Source organism: Schistocerca piceifrons, chromosome 1, assembly GCF_021461385.2.
Source record: "Schistocerca piceifrons isolate TAMUIC-IGC-003096 chromosome 1, iqSchPice1.1, whole genome shotgun sequence".
Lineage (NCBI taxonomy): Eukaryota > Metazoa > Arthropoda > Insecta > Orthoptera > Acrididae > Schistocerca > Schistocerca piceifrons.
In genome coordinates this window covers 747,807,951-747,821,618 of record NC_060138.1, presented here as the reverse complement: position 1 = coordinate 747,821,618, position 13,668 = coordinate 747,807,951, and the positions used below count along the sequence as shown (strand labels likewise).

The 13,668-nt window shown below is 42.5% G+C and overlaps 1 protein-coding gene across 1 annotated transcript in view; it reads left to right on the top strand.

The window, feature by feature from the left end:
- The first annotated feature begins 3,997 nt into the window (after positions 1 to 3,997).
- The window catches only part of LOC124788270, a 267,784-nt gene continuing 258,113 nt past the window's right edge, over positions 3,998 to 13,668 (top strand). Inside the window, exon 1 of the mRNA XM_047255482.1 lies at positions 3,998 to 4,066. Coding sequence (XP_047111438.1) covers positions 4,000 to 4,066 — 67 coding nt within the window. The 5' untranslated portion in view covers positions 3,998 to 3,999. The remainder of the gene's footprint in view (positions 4,067 to 13,668) is intronic.

Genomic DNA, 13,668 nt, shown 5'->3' with positions numbered 1-13,668 from the left:
AAGGTACAGAAGGGGGGAGAGGACGGTGCCTTGGGGGCTAAGGCAGGACCAGGACCCTCTATTTATGCCAGTTTTAGGCAGGAAGTGCGCATGCGTGGAGGCGCCAAATTCGATGGCCAATAGCGACGATATCAACTGATAGCTGGAAGGACAGTAACGCCACCTACAGGATGAAGGACCAAATACTTCGGCGCACGCGCGGAGGCTGCCGCCGCTACTCTGCGCTGCCATCGGCAGCCCCAGCGACCTCTGTCGGAAACCGCAAGGGCGGAGACTGCGTGAAGAGTTTGACGGAGCACTGAAAGACCTGAGTCGAAACAAGGCCCCGGGAGTAGACAACATTCCATTAGAACTACTGATGGCCTTGGGAGAGCCAGTCATGACAATAGCATCTGGTGAGCAAGATGTATGAGACAGGCGAAATACCCTCAGACTTCAAGAAGAATATAATAATTTCAATCCCAAAGAAAGCAGGTGTTGACAGATGTGAAAATTACCGAACTATCAGTTTAATAAGTCACAGCTGCAAAATACTAACGCGAATTCTTTACAGACGAATGGAAAAACTGGTAGAAGCGGACCTCGGGGAAGATCAGTTTGGATTCCGTAGAAATGTTGGAACACGTGAGGCAATACTAACCTTACGACTTATCTTAGAAGAAAGATTAAGAAAAGGCAAACCTACGTTTCTAGCATTTGAGACTTAGAGAAAGCTTTTGACAATGTTAACTGGAATACTCTCTTTCAAATTCTGAAGGTGGCAGGTATAAAATACAGGGAGCGAAAGGCTATTTACAATTTGTACAGAAATCAGATGGCAGTTATAAGAGTCGAGGGGCATGAAAGGGAAGCAGTGGTTGGGAAAGGAGTGAGACAGGGCTGTATCCTCTCCCCGATGTTATTCAATCTGTATATTGAGCAAGCAGTAAAGGAAACAAAAGAAAAATTCGGAGTAGGTATTAAAATTCATGGAGAAGAAGCAAAAACTTTGAGGTTCGCCGATGACATTGTAATTCTGTCAGAGACAGCAAAGGACTTGGAAGAGCAGTTGAACGGAATGGACAGTGTCTTGAAAGGAGTATATAAGATGAACATCAACAAAAGCAAAACGAGGATAATGGAATGTAGTCAAATTATATCGGGTGATGCTGAGGGAATTAGATTAGGAAATGAGACACTTAAAGTAGTAAAGGAGTTTTGCTATTTAGGGAGTAAAATAACTGATGATGGTCGAAGTAGAGAGGATATAAAATGTAGACTGGCAATGGCAAGGAAATCGTTTCTGAAGAAGAGAAATTTGTTAACATCGAGTATAGATTTAAGTGTCAGGAAGTCGTTTCTGAAAGTATTTGTATGGCGTGTAGCCATGTATGGAAGTGAAACATGGACGATAACTAGTTTGGACAAGAAGAGAATAGAAGCGTTCGAAATGTGGTGCTACAGAAGAATGCTGAAGATAAGGTGGGTAGATCACGTAACTAATGAGGAGGTATTGAATAGGATTGGGGAAAAGAGAAGTTTGTGGCACAACTTGAGTAGAAGAAGGGATCGGTTGGTAGGGCATGTTTTGAGGCATCAAGGGATCACAAATTTAGCATTGGAGGGCAGCATGGAGGGTAAAAATCGTAGAGGGAGACCAAGAGATGAATACACTAAGCAGATTCAGAAGGATGTAGGTTGCAGTAGGTACTGGGAGATGAAGAAGCTTGCACAGGATAGAGTTGCATGGAGAGCTGCATCAAACCAGTCTCAGGACTGAAGACCACAACAACAACAACAACAACAATTATTGCTATATATTTTTCATTTTCTGTTTATGTAAGAGTGGTCAATTCGCCGAATTTCGTTAGAAAAAAAGGCGGACTTTGTTGTGGGACATCGCGGACTATTTCTGCTTTAGAGCCTATAGGTTCATGAAGTTCTGATAGGCGCCGGCGCTATATGTAGGCTTCAAAATGGCGTTTGTGACGGAGCTGCGCTCCAAGCAGAGAGCTGTCATTAAATTTCTTACAGCGGAAAATCAGAACACCGCAGATATTCATAGGCTCTATAATAATGACTACGGAGACCTGGCAGTGAATAAAAGCGTGGCGAGTCGTTGGGCGAGGCATCTGCCATCATCGCAACGAAGTCGAGCAAACCTGTCCAATCTCTCGCGTGTCGGCGGGCCGCACACGGTTGCAACTCCTGTAATGTCGAAACGTGGTGACCGACGGATCAGAATTAAATACCTCGCTGCTCCACTGGATGTCTCTGCTGGTAGTGCTGACACACTTGTCCACCTGTTGGGGTACTCAAATGTCTGTGCCCACTGGGTTCCTCGCGACCTAGCAGGGACTTCTATCTGTTTGGGCCAATGAAGGATGCAGTATTTGGGTAATAGAGAGGTTATTGATGCAGCAAATCGTTGGCTCCGACGTCGACGAGTAGGGTGGTACCATGCAGGCGTATAGGCCCTCCCAGATAGGTTGCCTGAGGCCGTCGCATTGAATGAATATTATGTTGGAAAATAAGGTTTTGTAGTCAAAGGAGTGGGGAATAATATCGTGTATTGGAATCCTGAGTAAAACCAATCTGGTTTCGAAAAAAAAAAAAATTCGCGTTACTTATTGAACGTCCCTCGTACATTGCTACACATTTACTTGCTGTTTCTTTCTGTTATACTCTACTATATGTTATACCTTATTAATAATGACATTTCATCATAAGAAACTTTTCTACAAGAATGTGTATACAATGTAAATGGCATATTGCTATATACGTAACTAGGTCTACTTTGAGTCTTGGGATCTATTTCACAATGCCACGCCTTGTAGGTAATGACATCGCGATCGGCAAAAGATTCAAGTCCAGGAAGGGATGCGTTTTCACAACGAACGATGGCGAGGATAAACCAACCACTACCAGAATTTCCAGAAGAGACGTCCAAAGTGAAGTTAACCCTGCAGCCACGGAAAAATATAGGTCCATTTAAAATAACTGCTTGGGCTGTTCCATTTCCTCCAAGTATATTGTCGAGGCTAATAATATGTTTGTAGAGAGGCATGCGGCGGCGGCGTTGACGTTACACACATCGACGAGTCAAGTCGAGCGGGTTTGCATCACCGACTCGCTAAACTTGCGCCCGCATATCAACTACCTTTCAGCTTCTTAGATTCTGAGACAGCTGCAAAACCTGTCTGTTCTGAGAATATCATTGCTATTGCCTATTCTTTGTAAACAATTCATCTTACATTCCGAGTAGCTAATCTTACTTTCTCACATATCCATTTTCTCTTCGGCTTTTCTGTAGCTGGAGCCGTCATTGAAAATCCATCCTGTTTTCCGAGGCAAATTTAGAAACGTGGAGTATTCTGAAATGTCCCCGGATGTGTCACGAACCAGGAGCGGGTAAGACTGGTGATGGGGCTGAGCTTCTTAGATTCTGAGACAGCTGCAAAATCTGTCTGTTGTTGTGAGAATATCGTTGCTATTGCCTATTCTTTGTGAACAATTCCTCTTACATTCCGAGTAGCTAATCTTACTTTTCCAGATATCCATTTTCTCTTGGGCGTTTCTCTAGCTGGAGTCGTCATTGAAAATCCATCCTGTTTTCGAGGCAAATTTGGAAACCGGGAGTATTCTGAAATGTCCCCAGATGTGTCACGAACCAGGACCGGGTAAGACCGGTGATGGGGCTGATGTCTTCGAGCTTACCAGTCAATGCTCTGTCTCCCATTTGACATGTACAAAAATGAAAGAGACTGCGACTGGGTGCGTGGTCGTTACGACAGTTGGGGATATTCGGCACCCAGTGTTGTTCCCCGGTGCCGGATATGTGACCCGTGGCGAGCGATCGCCGGCGGCGGGCCCCTCCACCCCGTGACGTCACGTCCCGTTAGGCGGGCGGCGGACAGGTGAGCCGCGCGCCGGCGGCCGGCCGTCGCCAGTCGTCGTGGTGCGTCCCGGCGAGCAGCAGCAGCAGCAGCAGTGGTAGCAGCCGCCAGCGGTCCTCCAGCGATGCTCCGGTGGCGCCTCATGGTCGCAGCGGCGGCCCTCGCCCTCGCTCACTCCGACGGCGCGCAAGGTGGGTGCCCGTCTCCTCGTCCCCACTGGCCGTCCGCTTTGTCGCTGCTCTTCGCCGCCTTCCGTTGACTCTAGCGACGTCGTTTCTGCAGGGACCGTACGAAATGGAGGATGATTTGTTTGCGTCAAAAAAACCCTAAGCGTGGTCGCTGGCTTTCTTGAAAGTTGTTTACGTTGACAATGTGACAGAACCGACTAGTGCTCAGGCTCTTACGTGCATAATAGAAAAAAGCTGCATCGTTATAACATCAACGTTTTGTTATCTTCCCACTTAATAGTAATTTCGTTACTGGGACTAAATGTATAAATGTCACTTCTGATAAGAACGATACTGACGTGCTGATTAAGGGGGGTAGGACGTCAAACGGGCCGACTTGGAGCAGGAGAGGCACCACAGGACATTTTAATTTCCACTGTCTATACTTTTACAAACAAATTCATAAAACTTTGTCAGCATCAACAGGAAGGATTCAAGATTCACACTCATTGTAGTGGAAGTTCGAAAACATAACAAAATAATTTTTACGTGTGAAATTTCATCTTTTTTCACTTACTAATGGCTGCATTTCTTGCTATAGGCACACTTTTCTTCATAAGTTAGAGAGATTCTTCCATGAATTTTGCACATCATACATACTATACTCAAAGGTGTATGAAACGCTAGAATTTATTTAATTTATGAAAAAACGAATGAACTGTTATATTTTAAACTTAATGTTTAGGAAAAACACAAATTTTATAGTTAATTACCTAAATTTTTACCACAGTTTTTAATAGATTTAGAAAATTCTAGAGTTTCATACACCTTTAGTATGGTTTGTATGCTGTGCACAATTCATCGAAGAATCTCTCTTTCTTGTGAAGAAAAGCGTACCTATAGCAACAAATACTGCCATTAGTAAGTGAAAAAATGACGAAATTTCACATATAAGAAAAATTATTTCGTTATGTTTTCGAACTTCCACTGCTATGAGTGTGAATTCTGAATCCTTCCTGGTCATACTGACAAAGTTTTATGAATTATTTTTGTAAAATTATAGACAGTGGAAATTAAAATGTCCTGTGGTGCCTATCCTGCTCCAAGTCGGTCCGATTAACGTCCTACCCCCACTAAGGACGTTACTTTCGAGGGAATGGCAGCTGCTTCGAACTTCGAGAATATGCTATTATGAAAAAAGCGTATTTGTGCCATCAGCTGTACAACTGTATGTTTATTCTCTATCGATTTCGATTATCATAGTCATCTTTATAGGTGGAAAACTGGGTACATCAATGGATCAAAAATACATTTGCGTCGAATATGACCCAATCAAATGTAGAACATACATAACTCTCGTAGTAGTCTGTCTCAACACCAGTCCACATATACGCGTTTGCCTCAGTACAATTATAGTAATGCACACATGGTGATCATCAAAGACAAACCACACCACAAAGTGTGCATCACTGCAATTGTGCCAAGCCACAGCACGTTTACATGGTCTGTGTTAAGACAGACTATTAAGACAGTTATGTATGATTGGTTGGGTCATATTTGACGAAAATGTATTTATGATCCATTGATGTTCACTGTTTTCCTCCTGTAAAGGTGATTGTAATAGTGGACACCGATACAGAATAAATATATAATTGTACAGTTGATGGCGAAAATATACTTTTTTCACAATATCTTTTTCTATATAATCACCTATGAAAAGTTCTGTTAATATTTTATTAGTTGTACGAATATATTTACACTTCACAAATGTTTATATATTTCTGACATGGTCAGCCTGGGGGCGATCTGCAGTGTATGGTAACTGAAGAAAACTTCACGAGCCAAGATCGCCAAAAATGCATTTTACTGGATGACTGGTTTCGACAGAGCTACGCTGTCATCATCGGCTCTTATGCTTTTGAATTTTTACAACATATTATCCAAGTATGAGACTATTGAAACCTGTCATCCGACAAAATGCTTCTTTAGAGATCTTGGCTTGTGAAGTTTTCTTCAGTTACCATCACAAATGTATTTCCGGCCAAAAAAATCATGATATTGCACGACATTGCCGGGTTCAGTAGTCACAGCGACATTCTTCAGATCATATTACTGTCATAGCAATACATTAACAGATTATTGCATGTTAAACGCATTCGTCGTCTATACTAAAGTTTTCAGTTTTATTTTAACATACAATGAACTGTTGATATATTGCTTTGGCAGTAACAGAATATCAATATCGGTGCCGTGGGCGTCAGAGTCGGTATTACATTGTAATCATTGTGATGATGTCAGTCGCGTAAATGTTACTATAGAACGGTAGTCAACTCCTGACGAAGAAGACGCTGAATATATTCGAAAATTGGAGTTTTAAGTAACATAGACATCCAAAAGTTTTTATACTCAGCACCTAGCTTCATGAGGACTCAACGTCAGGCTTTAAAAATATTTACTTAAATCAGAACAAAACTTAACATATTCTGTATACTCAGTCCAAGTAGAAATCCAGTCGTGATACAACGTAAGATTGTGTGTTGCTATAAAGAGGTGAATGATCTAGTTATTACGTGAAGTAAAATTTATTTCCTGTGAGCAGTAGGATTACCGATCCCATTCTTCTGGTCAATATTTCTACTACAGACGTAGTGATCGCTTTTGGGCTTCCGTATGGATTCAGTTTTACACAGCACATAAGTTTTGGACTGCATTAAGAAAGTATTTGCAAAGGTACGCCTTTGTGTGCTTGTGTCAGACTGCAAACGATGGCCTTAAACGTGCTCTATCTCTGGGTGTCTAAGATCTTCGCTCGCAGCACCTCTCTATGTTTACTAGGGCAGCCGACGAAATAATGTGGCAACAGAATTGTACTGCCAACCAGGTTAAGCATCTGGAAATATTGCATATCACCACAGAAAAATACCAAGATTTATGTTATTGAAAACATATAGTACGGGACATTCTTCAGTTATCCAAATTTACAACAAGCTACATGCCTTTTTGTACTTGTGGGTTTCTGAGGGCTGACCAGTGTACAAAGCTTGGAAAATGGATCTGGAGAACACTTATCTTCTCATCCACAGTGAATGCAAAGGCATCTTGAAGTAATGACCAACGATTCTTTGTACTTGCTAACTATGAGGAGGCATCTTCCTGGCAGATTAAAACTGTGTGCCGGACCGAGACTCGAACTCGGGACCTTGGCCTTTCGCGTGCAAGTGCTCTACTGACGGAATTAGAGCTGTGAGGAGGGGTTGTCAGTCGTGCTTGGGTAGCTCAGCCGGTAGAGCATTTATCCGCGAAAGGCAAAGGTCCCGAGTTCGAGTCTCGGTACGGCGCACAGTTTTAATCTGCCAGGAAGTTTCATATCAGCGTACACTCCGCTGCAGAGTCAAAATTTTATTCTGGAATAAGGAGGCAGACGAAATGTGGTACAGATATCCATGCTAAATTTATTTATTTAACCTGATCAGCTTGGCGCCGTCGGGCTATCTCTTGCAGTCCACCAATGCATTTTAGAAGAGATGTAGCGTTTCGACTATTGTAGACGATGTGCAGTGTACTTCAGGAAGTTTTACTGTCCGTAAGACGTTTGTTACAGTTTTTCCACCAGGCGTCAATTAGCACGCCTTATTTTCTTATAGAAAGCTGTATTTTGTGAAGCAGTGCACATCAGCCCTGAGGGCATTGCCGTCCTCTGCCTTGTATCGGAGTGAATGGCCTGCAAAACGTGGTTTACGTAATGATAATTCAAAAACAATTCAAGTTTTGTGTCAGGATGCGACCTTGGTATTACGTTCGTTGCGTCACTCTACCACTACAGTCTGCTGATTAATGCAGCTGACCACTAAGCAGCCGTCCTGTGTTCGAGTCCGGAGCGAGCTGAAACTAGCTTATAGCTTCAAGCAGTGATATGAATAGACAAATGACGTGAAGTAGAAATACTTAACGCTGCTGTAGGTGCCACACGAGTTATAACATCACAACTATCCGCTTACTATTGAGCCAAGATATGGTTTCTCTTTTTCCAGAATATTAAATAACTGTGCCTATAAATCCATGGACAACGGCACCCACGAATCGTTTGGATTCGAGGACGGTTATTCTAGCTAAAGGCTACGTCGGACGTCCTTTATCTCAATTTAATTTCCCTGCCAGCGGAATGGCACCGGTAATCAAACAGCTTAGATATTATGTAAATTTGTACTGGATTCTCATGCAGGTTGGTATCAATAAGCGCCGACAGGAACATGCGGTTAATACTGCAATAAGTTTCATAGCTGATGAAAACATTCTGTTCCTCTATAGACCGAAGACATCGGATCGGATTGTTAAACTAACTGAAACTGTGGTGGCTTATGGCGCGAGGTTTGAATTATTAACAACGAAACATTTCCATAACTCATGTCAGTCTCATTTGTCAAGCGAGAATATTGTCACACGCACGTATTATGCATGATGATAAGAAACGCATCTTTGCAATGATTAATGCCAAAAACAGTTTCAGTTCACTTTTATCGCTTTTGTAGGAGTTTTAGAAAGTGAAGGTGGAGCAGTATATGTGTAAAGATATCAATTTTTGTGTTGCTCTCAATTTCACCGTAAAATTCAGGAATTATATCCGATACTCAGTTTATGTATGATCTGTTTACTGAATAATATATCTTCGAGATTCTCTTAACATTGGTTCATTGTTTACGATGTTTGCATATAATATTGCATTCTCTCCACATGATGTGCCGGTGTGTGATAACTTTGAGCAGTTGCAACTAAATTAACGTTGTTACAAAATAGTTGTTTAACTTATAATTCAATAACATCCTAATACTGTATTCGAATAGCATTTGTCTTCTGCAGCAATTGTGCCGAATACTCAAAATATTATTGGATATTTGTATCATTTCTACTGGATTCTACCTGTTTCTCTAGTATGACTGATAGGTCTACAAAAAGAATATGTTATTATTAATGTAATGACGAATGACGTATGTAATTTAGACGAAGATGGTCCAGGTGAGATGAATACGATGAAAAACAAAATAAAAAAAAGTTGGTGCGTGATGAATTACTGTAAGTGGGATGCTTACTTATCGAAATAAATGGCGTGTCTCTTTAACTGTTATTGCTACGTAGATGCTGACGTCTTCTGCACGTTGACTCGGCTTATTTGGAAGAGGTACTGTCACGTCAGGTAATGGTTCATCTATATTCAGCACATGTGGAACTCAAAGATATGGCACAGTTCCGCTCTTAGGGGTGGCACCCTTTTCACTGCACACTACATTACTCCCTTGCATACAGAGAGTGTTGCTTATTTAAGCTAGTTTTCACACCACCGCTCACTTTGCCAACTTTACCTCCTTCCAGCATCAATCCGCTCAGCGGCGATACGAAATGGTTACGGCAAATCGACTGCAATTATTGACTTTCAGAGACCCCTTCGAGTGTTCTGTGAAAAGAATCGTAACATAGGTATTATGCATTTTATTTTTCCATCTTTCGCGTACAATACGAACCCACATCTCGCTATCGTCAAAATAACATAGATGATTTAGCTGTAAATTTCCGCAGTTGTCTGATGAGGAACTATTAGCTTAATAATATAACAACGGTTCTCTCTTGCTGAATAAACGGAGTAAATACTCGAAGTTATGGTCGCCGGCTTAATTTCAGTTAAGCGGTCTGTCGACATGGTCAAAGTATCAGTCTGGGAGAAAATAGCTAGCAGCACAGTAAACAGTAAACCGATCTGCGGCGTTCCACTGCATGGTTAGCCGAGCACACCAAAGAGTAACGGAAGCAGTTGGCTGCCCCCTCCCCCTCGCCTTACCTTGCAGAATGCGACACGGCTCAGCAAAAGAGGGCCCTGCCGAGCGCGGCGTTCCGTCACGAACTGAGTTGCTGACTCCCACAACCTCCAATATCGAACCTGCCTCCCACACCTGTTCACTTCAATAAAAAGTTTCATTCACGACTGATACTTCAGAGCAGGAAAAAATTTCTCGTTCTACGACAGACAGGGATTTCATATGAGAGAAATATTATTTTTATTGATTTGTTATGTATTATGCAGGAGTCATCTAGATCTACGGAAGAGTTTTCTTTTATAAGAGCACTCATCATCATCATCATCATCATCAGCCAATTCAGTCATTAAATGATGTGGCCTCTTCGAGTCGTGGATTCAGGTAAGCTTTCAGCAGTCTTCTCCAAGTGGGACGGTCTTGGGCAGTTCTCTGCCAGGTGTTAACCAGCGATCTTCTTGATGTCTTTGTCCCATCTGTCTGGTGGTCTTCCTCTAGGCCTCCGGTGCTCCCTCGGACTCCGCTCCAGTACTAGCTTAGTCCATCTGTTGTCTTTTCTTCTTGCGACGTGGCCAGCCCATTGCCATTTCAAGGAACCTACTGTCTCTAAGATGTCATTAACCTTCGTCACAGACCGGATGTCATCTGTCCTTTTCCTATCCTTTCTTGTATAGCCCAGCATTGATCTCTCCATGGCTCTCTGTGCTGTCCTAAGTTTCCCTTTTGTAAATGAGTTCAGTGTCCATGTCTCGCAGCCATACGTCATCACAGGAAGAATGCATTGATCAAATACTGCTTTCTTCAAATTTACTGGCATTTTTGATCTGAACACTTTTGAATTCTTCCCAAATGCTTGCCAGCCAAGCTTGATGCGTCGATAGATTTCTGGCCTTATGTTTCCCTTCATATTTATAATCTGGCCAAGGTAGACATATTCACTGACCTCTTCTAGCAGACTGTCCTTGACCTTCACTCATAAAGCATTTATTAGGAGGTTTATTAACAACGGAAATTCATCCAAAGGTGGTGAAGGTTTTATAAGGACTCTGCCTCTTCATACGGAAATTTTTTGTGTGTTTATTGGCCTTCGGTTGTACCCATACATCTTAGAAAGTCAAATAAACTATAATTACGTTTTCAACAGTACAACAGTACAACGACTTAGAATAATACTGAAATAAATTCATCGACTCCTGAAGTTAACAAACGGATACCAAACGGTGCGAAAGAACACCTTTACACAGACACGCACGCACATACACACACACACACACACACACACACACACACACACACACACACACACACACACACACGAGACAAACTCAAACTTAACAGTTACAAATTAATTCTAACTTTTAGAACAACTGCAGCATTTACACGTGGTTGATGCACGCGGGCTGGCTTCGTTAGCAGCCAGTCGTATTCCCTTCTCTATCGAGGGCAGCAGAAGAAGATGTGATTACTGTCCTGGGGCTCTCCACAGTTTCGATTTGGAGACGGTGTAAGGTGGAGCCCGGGAAGATATTGTCGATGGCAGTTGTGCTTGAATTTCAATCTAGCAATGAGCCTCACAAAAACTGTCTCGCGATCCTTATGCCAATGGCACATAACTTGCAGTTCAGAGCCCTCTTTTCAGTATTACCATTGGACTTTCGGCAGCAGCGGATGGTTTCGCCTGTATCAGGTACCTAGTGTAGATCTTCAGTCTCCCATGCCTCGTTCCCGTCACTTTTGGTCAATTGTCTAACCACAGAAATGACATTTTCCGGAGGAAAGCATTGCTCCTGTATGCCAGTCGTCGGCGCGTCCTTAGCCAGTTGATCGGTTTTCTCGTTCCCCACAGTCTCAGCATGGTCCTTGGTCCACACAAATGAAGCATCCTCACCAGTTCGGTGCAACTCCGATACAGTGGCAGCTATTCGCTTTGTAAGGTAACACTCCCTTTGTCCTGACCAATTAAAGTGTTTTTACCGCGGAGAGCGAGTTGGTGGGTATGATAAGTGGTCAGCCGCTGTGTCACGCTCTGTGGTGGCCTAGGAACTCAGCCGTGTAAATTGGCACCTCTTTCGACAGACAAAATATTTCACTCTTGTGCTTTTTAATACCAATGTAGGTACAGGCGATAGAGTTCTTGTATTTGGACCCGTCGGTATAGACATACGTGACACTTGGCAATTGCTCACGAAGGCGATAGAGTTCTTGTATTTGGACCCGTCGGTATACATACGTGGCATTTGACAATTGCTCCAGAAGACTGTCTGGATTGCTGTTATTGACTATTGCGTTCTCAGAGTAGACTACTGCATACGTCTAGTGTAATAGATAAGTTCGCATCCTTGCTCGAAGTAGCGCAGCAGTCGCATTTTTTGAATGAGGTGATGGTACTTGCTTAGCGATGAAAATGCCTCCACAACTGGTGACGTTGTTTATGTTTGCAACAACGGTCGGTGTAGCATCGCACTGTTAGGTCGCAGGTTTTGTTTGTCAGCACATCACCAAAGCGTTGTAGGTGTTTCAGAGTAAATTTTCTGCTGAGATATTGTCTTCGTAGCGATATGCCTGCTTCCATTGTTTCGACTAACAATGCATTAAGTCGGGGTGGATCCAAGAGCTCATAGGCATAATCGCAGTTGCCTGGAGGCCGTGCCATGGGAACGTCGAATCGCCTTTCGGTAATCGAAATGGTTCACTTTTGTTATTTTTAGTGTCAATACAGGCACTTGTATTTAGAACCGTCGATATACGAGTGACTGAACTGAGACGTGATCACAGTCAAAGAACGAAGATGTACAGTTTAACGTCCCGTTGACAATGAGGTAATTGGAGACCGAGAGCCAGCTCGAATTGTAGAAGGAAGTGAATCAACCATTTCTTTTTTAAATGAACCGTCGCCCCACCCCTTTGCTTTCAGAGATTTAAGTAAACCTAAAGCTTTTGGGCCGACAAGGATTTGAACTGCAGTTCTCTCGAGTGCGATTTCAGTGTGTTACCATGAGCTACTTCGCTGAGAACGATCGTACGTTTCTTTAAGAAAATCAAGTGACAACTTTCCCCGATGAAAACGTCGGGAAACTGCACAATATCGCATTGGAAGACCAGCGATTATACGAGGTGATTCTAAAACTTGTCGCCGTAGGCAAATCAGTGAAAAGCGTACGATGATTCTTACATAAAAAATTACAATGAGAAAGCTTTGTGGTAGACAAGTTTCGTTCAATACTGACAAAAATCAAATGAGAAATTGAGTTTTTCAGCAAGGTCTGGACCGTTTAAAAGAATGAGACTGATTTTGTGAGCCGGTTTGTTACTGTGGATAAGATGTGTTCTACCTCTTCACAACAGAAGTAAACAGGAACAGTAGGGGTGGAAACCTAGGACCCGCGTAATAAAACTCTATTACATCTCCTAGGAAGGTAACGGAAAGGATATTCCATGTTAGAAAAGCGATTCTTTCAACTGATGACTTACAAGGAGTAAAGCGTAAATCGCAACGTTCATTGAACCTACTATATGAAAAAATGCCATAAACGTGTTGTGATTTGTCTGTGTCAAAATGGGGAGGAGAAATGGGGGAGGTATTCAGTACAAATTGTTGGGACAGCCATCTCTATCGCTAGTAAAGCTTTTGGCTCCCACCTACTCTCATATCTAAGGAAGTTGCGGCTAGAAAATGCTTTGAGTTTTAACAACTCTCGGTAGATATTTCGCAGTTCTCCTAGAATCGCACTTTAGAAATTTATTAACCACCGGAAAAACGTTAGAGGCGGAGAATGTGTCTAAAAATAAAGAGAATTTGACATAAAAAACGCAGAATTTGGA